The 6406-nt window shown below is 57.7% G+C and overlaps 1 protein-coding gene across 1 annotated transcript in view; it reads left to right on the plus strand.

Annotated features, from left to right (window-relative positions):
- Positions 1-2444: 2444 nt before the first annotated feature.
- Positions 2445-6406, plus strand: part of GAL3ST2 (galactose-3-O-sulfotransferase 2) — a 9412-nt gene continuing 5450 nt past the window's right edge. Inside the window, exons 1-3 of the mRNA XM_023195133.2 lie at positions 2445-2490; positions 3392-3554; positions 4583-4672. Coding sequence (XP_023050901.1) covers positions 2445-2490; positions 3392-3554; positions 4583-4672 — 299 coding nt within the window. The remainder of the gene's footprint in view (positions 2491-3391; positions 3555-4582; positions 4673-6406) is intronic.

Genomic DNA, 6406 nt, shown 5'->3' on the forward strand with positions numbered 1-6406 from the left:
GGTGGTGAGATCAAGGCTCACTGTAGCCTCAACCTCCCTGACTCAGGTGATTCTCCTGCATCAGCCTCTTGAGTAGCTGGGACCACAGTCTCAAGCCACCACACCTGGCTAATTTTTGTATTTTTCATAGAGATAGGGCCTCACTATATCGCCTAGGCTGGTCTTGAACTCCTTGACTCAATTGATCCCCCCACCTCAGCCTCCCACAGTGCTGGGATCACAGGTGTAAGCCACCACACCTGCCCAAGACTTTTATTACCCCTAATTTTAGATATTTTGTTGGTTCTTACTCAGAAGTTGCAGAATTCTCTCTGAATGCCCTGGGAACTGCTGTCCTGCAGGCACTCATGTGTCACCGAGTTGTACTCGTAGGGCTGGGGCCTGGGCCTGGTGCCTCAAGCCGTCCCCTCTGTCCCCACTGGAACTGGGCCAGTGCCTCCCTGGCCTCTCTGCTCTTTCTTTTGGGGAGCCTCAGGGACTTGCCAGGGCCATTTGTCCGGGGCAGGTGCACCGTGGCCCCGATGGCCCTGTGTGATAAGAACCATCAGTCCCAGCAACTTGCCCAGAGCTGGAAAGCCAGACCTTCTGGGCGCTCCCAAGGAGGCAGCAGGTCAGTGGCCTCCAAGCCCCGAGGCCCCAACAGCAGGAAGTTTGAGGCCCTTTGGGAACCACTGAGCTACTCTGGCAACCCTCAGAGCAAAGGCAGCAGGGCCTGGCCGCAGTCCCCACAGTTGTGAGTCCCATAAGGCAGCTTCAGCTTGAGGGGAGAGTCCTTGGGGACTTTAAGAAGCCCCTAAGAGCTAAAGGCACTTGAAAGCAATGTCAAATGGTTTATAATTTTTGGCAATATTTCATTTTCCCCCCACAATCATTAGCTTTCGAGTTTTTTAGCAGCTGAACTCTTTAACATTTTGAATTGATTTTTTACTTTTTTAACAGGCTTATTAGGATGCAATTCACATACTAAAGAATTTACCCAATTAAAGTGCACAATTCAGTGGTTTTTAGTAAATTCACAGTAGTGCAGCCACGGGCTCTCCTGAAACAATGTGTAACAATGTGTAACTCCTGGTGTAAGGACAGAAACACCATCTCTGCTTGGTGGAACACATCGCCCATTCACTGCCCCACGGTCCTCTGGGTCGGTCAAGAGCACCTGTGGCTGCACTCACCTCCTGGGCCCCCTTCCCGGTTGCTCCAACATCGACCACCCTACCTGATCCCTGCAGGTGTGGGACTGGCAGGTCTTTTGGCAAGGCAAGAGCCCGCCTTGAGAAAGCTGTAGCGTTTCTCTGGAAACCTCATTGTTCTAATCGGGCAGTTGCAAAGAACAGAGGCCGACTCATGTTGCCCCAAGGCCAAGGTGAGTGTTGTAAGTGTGAAAGCAGCTCTCAAACACATGGCCAGTGTCTCCCAAAAAAGTGCAGAGGGGCCATAAAGGTGCAGGGTGTTTGAGGAAGGAGTTGACTATAGCGGAAGGAAGTGAAGGCCAAGGGTGGCGGCTGAGAGACCCTGCTGGTGTCCCGCGCGGGCCTTTTCAGGGGGTTAATCTTTAACTGTGCAGAGTCATAAAACTGCCTTTCGCACCCCGGGCCTTATCAGTGGGTTAATCGCTAACTGTGCGGGAGCGGTAAAACTGCCCTTCGCACCGCGCAGCCACTCTCCCCGAGGATCTTGGCAAGTCCGCAGAAGGGATCCAGCCGCAGAGCAGGAGCTCCGCGGTCCGTGTAGGGCCTCGTCTGGGTTTGGGAAAACATGTCCTCTCTCCCGATGCTGTGGGTGTCTCCAGCGGGACCCTGATCCTGCCTGGGGTGCATGGCCCTCTCTGCCCTGCAGCCCCTCACGCTCTCCTCCCTGTGCCTGGGGATTCTAGTGTTTACTGGGCCTTGGCCGCTGGGAACCTCTTCAAGGTGGTTCCATTTTGACTAAGGACTGGAGGGTGCATTGAAAAATTGTAGAGTGGAGGTGAAGGGAGGGCCGGGAAGCTCCTGTCCCATCTCCTAGAAGCGTAGCTGTGGTAGAGCCACGGTGGTGGCGCTGGCATTGGTGTCTGAGGTGCTGTGTGTGCCGTGAGGATGAAGTGTGAGATAGGATGGGAGTTCCTGGTTCTACCATCCCCAGTGTCTTCGAGACCCACACCCTTGGTGTGGAAGAAAAGAGACAAGATGTCATATGAAGAGGTTCTGTTGAAAGCCGCAGTCTTGGAGCTGGAGGTTCCGCTGTGGACTACTGGGTGGTTCCTGTGAGGGGCTGGGCTGTTGGCAGCCTTGAGCTGGCCCCATGTGGGCCAGCTAGTGGCTGGGTGGGGCAGGCACTTTGACCAGAGCCTTGCCTGCCAGCTCACTGCTGTGGCCACAGCCCCAGGGGTGCCTTGAGGTCCCATGCAGGGTGAGGGGACTGCGGGGCGCTTGAGGTCCTGAGGGCTGCCCCTGTTTGCCGTCAGAATGCACCTGGCCACCCTGGCGCAGCCATCCTTGAAACATTCCGACAGTAACGTTTCAAGAATGTAGAGATGGGGTCTCACTATATTGCCCAGGCTGGCCTCAAGCTCCTAGGCTCAAGCAATTCTCCCACTTCTGCCTCCCAAAATGTTAGGATTACAGGTGTAAGCCGCCGCACCTGGCCTGAAACATTACATGTTTACCCTATTTGTCTTTCTTTTCTTCACACCCTTTTGGTTTTGTGTCTTGCTTAGATGGCAGCCTCATTCTCCTTTATCCTCTGACTTCGGTGGTTTTATTTTTTTGCATTAAATCTTTGGCCCATATGGAACTGATTGTGATCTATGGAGTAGATCTGGGAGAGCCGATGTTCGTTATCATGACTGTTTAGAATTTTTCTGGCCATCACTATATGTTCTTTGTCTGTTTGAACGTTAGAAGTGACTTCTTAGTTAAAAATTCTCTTCTTGGGGATTATGCTAAAATTCAAGATTATTTTATGCAAAAATCATCTCCTTTCCCCAAAAGGAGAGGTGTGCTGAGCCAGCATGTGGGAGTGAGGACCTGCCTGTCAGGAACTGTTCTTGGGCAGGGGCCAGTGTGGGGGGGGCAGAGCCAGCCCAGCCCTCCCCTCTTCTCCCAGGCAGAGCATGAATGGTCGTGTGATCACTGAACAGCAGGGCAGATCCTAACCCAATTCCACGTCCCGGGAGGGTGAAGAGTAATGTCGCATTGGGCCTGGGTCCTGCCTCCCTGCTGTTCTAGCACGCCCAGCCCCCTGGCCCGCCTGCCGCCTGCCCTCTCCTCCCAGCTGCTGGGCTTCTTGCCCTGCTTTGCCTTGGTTACAATTCCTCCTTCCCCACTGGCTTGTTGTGCTCCTGTGTACTCTCTAAAGCCCCATGCAAAGGCCCCAGTCCAAGCAGGAAGCTCACCCCTTGTGTCCTCTCCAGATGCTGAGCTCGTTGAGTGCAGGTGTGGTGTCTGCTTCCCTTGTAGCCTGTGCCTGACCTGCACCGAGACACTATGGCCCACGTGGCACCCCCAACCCATCATTGAGGGACCACGGACCACGTGGCACCCCCACGCCATCATTGAGGGAACCCGGCCCACGTGGTAGCCCCACCCCATCATTGAGGGGCCTCTTTGCTGCTGTCACCTGATGGGGGGCTTTGCCCAGTGGATGGGGGACCCTGGCTCCCTGCCCGACTCTGCAGTCAGGCCTTATCCAGATCTGCTCTCCCCTGATTTGGCTGCACCTGCCGGGTTCCTGGGACCCAGGCCAGGCCTCCTCAGGCCTCCTCGTGGGGGCCTCGCCTCCCTGTCTGGAGACATCATGCTTCCTTCAGGCCCAGTCAGCCCGGGCTGCCACAGCAGACACCACAGACAGGATGGCCCCAGCAGCAGACATGTGCTTCTCACGGTTCTGGAGGCCGGAAGGCACGTGATCTCAAGCCAGCGTGGCGGGTTCCTAGGGAGGGCCTCCTCCTGGCCTGCAGATGCCACTTTCTCTCTGTGCCCCCAAATGGGAGTGAGCGTGGGGAGTGGAAGCTGCACTCTGGTCTCTTCCTTGTCTCAGAAGGACACGAATCCCATTACAGGGACTCCACCTGCCCTCACAACCTCGTCCAACCCTGACATGTCCCAGAGGCCCCACCTCCAGGCACCGCCACGCTGTGTGTTAGGGGTTTGGCCTGTGGATTTTGGGGGCGCACAGTCCATTGCACCAAACTCTCAGCCTCTCCAGATCCCCTGGGGTGCGGAGCTCAGGGTCTCCGTCCCATCACAGTCTCCCAGGGGGCCCTGTCTGGGTAGAGGTCCCCTGACCTGCTCCCAACTCTGGTCCCAGGAGTGCAGCCCTGTCAGCTCCCGAACCCCAGGGAAGGGGATGGCTCATCCACTAGGCTCTTTCCAGCCCTGAGCCATTCAGGGGTGGTCGGGGTGGGATCAGATTCAGGCCTGTCCTGGGTTGAGACCCCCTAACTGCTGGGCTGGCACCCAGTGGATTTGAGGACAAAATGTTACAGAGATGAGGGGAGGCCCAGACCCGTGTGGCCCAAGGACCTGGGCTTGGCGGAAGGATGGGAGGTGTAGTGTGGCTGACATAGCCCGGCCTGGGCACTCACAGGCTGCCATTTCCACAGGTACTTCCGGGTCATCATCCTCCTCCTCCTGGCCCTGACTCTGCTGGTGCTGGCCAGATTCCATCTCACGGACTCAGAGCTGGTCACACCGTAAGTCCTGCCCCCACCGTAAATCCTGCCCCGGGCAGGCGCCTCCTAACAGCCCCAAGGGCAGAGCCCAGGACCCCAGCATGGTCACGCCTCCCCACTGGGCCTGAATCCCTCTGGAAGAGGAGGGGCTGATGGGCCCTTCCTTGGGGGCACCCGGAGAGTCTCCTGTTAACCATAAACCTGCGTGGGCCTCTGGGGAGGGCTCTGGGGAGCAGGGGCCGGGTCTGGGTTTGGGGGCAGAGCCAGCCAGTGTGTGCAGAGGGTCCCTACGTGTGGTGGGCAGGGCTGGAGGCCTCCTTCTTGCTCCCCACAACAGAGGTGGCCTGTGGGCCTGGGCTGGGCCTGGGCTGGGATCTGGGAAGGAAAAGGTCAGAATTGTGCTCAGGACAGACCTCGCAGCCCTGGGTCCGCCTGGAGACCTTCTCCTCTGCCCGCCTGTGGTACATCCTCTGTGGAGCCCCTGTGCACGGAGGTGCCCACCTGTGCCCACCTCGCAGCCCAGCTGTGCCTCCAGACAGGGCTTCAGCTAGGCTGCTGGGAGGGTCTTCCAGGCCCTGTCACTCCCCAGCCCCTCTGGTTGGAAGAGAGAGGAAGCACCAGTGCCCTCTGTGGCGAGCTGAGCTGCCGGAGACAGGCCCCACGGACCCTGGCTTTGCTCACCCTTGTCGCCCGGGCTGGTTAGGCCTGGAGACCCTGACCCCACCATCCTGGTCACTCCTGTTGGCCCTGCTCTGGGGCAGGGAGGGCGCCTGCTACTCCAGGCCCATTGGGTAGGTGTCGTGATGGGGTTCCAGGAGTGGGCCCAGCGTCTACTCCAGCCCTACATCTGGCCACCAGTCTGGGCTTTGGGGTCCTTCCTTTTCCTGGTGTGAAGGGACTGCCAAGAAGCACCGCATGTGTGGCTGAGGTCACATGAGGTCGCATGAGGTCACAGAGCCAGCCGCACGGGCACACCTGGACGCCAGGGAGCAGGCTGGGGTGACGTGTGGGCCAGAGGGTGTAGCCCCTGAGGGAAACAGAGGGGGGTCTGAGGACACTGTCTCTGTATGGCCCTGAGGCCGGGGCTGAGGGTCTGTAGGTTGGGGCGCAGTGATGAATCTGGTGGGGGTTCCAGGGTTGAGGGTGTCAACTGAAGAATCATGACATACATAAATTTGGAGAGGAGACTTTGTTTCTGATAAAGTGTGGACATCCCACAGGCTGGGAGCACAGCCGTGGAAAGGCTGTGAGGGGACGCTTCGAGGGAGGGGGTGGGACAGGGGCTTGCTCTGAATGGCTTGGCCAAGTACACGTTCAGCAGGTGACGGCAGGAGCTGTGGATATTCGTAAAGGGGGTCCTGACGCACATGTCCTGAACAAACACGTGTGTTACACGTGACCCACGTTCACCTTGGGGTGGAGACTGCTCATCTAACTGCGTTACAATGAGGCCCTGCACGTCAGAAGGTGAAGCTGGGACAGGATGCACTCGGTGCGCAGCCTCTGTAAACCGCCAGAACCAGTTCGGGGCTGGGGGTCCCTGCTCAGGAGACAGTTACTGAGATGAGGCTTCTGTCCCATTGCAGCTGTGGTTCTGGCTGGTGGAGCAGGGGTCAGTGAGGCAGTGTCTGGCGGGGGGGTGAGCTGCACCTGCTTTAACGTTGTTCATCTCAAGGCCGGTATTTGGCTGCCAGAGACAAAGAAAACTCCTGTGGCAGGGAGAACCCGGTTTCTGCTTTAAGTGCAGTGTGCGTG

The sequence above is a fragment of the Piliocolobus tephrosceles genome, chromosome 11 (assembly GCF_002776525.5).
Source record: "Piliocolobus tephrosceles isolate RC106 chromosome 11, ASM277652v3, whole genome shotgun sequence".
Lineage (NCBI taxonomy): Eukaryota > Metazoa > Chordata > Mammalia > Primates > Cercopithecidae > Piliocolobus > Piliocolobus tephrosceles.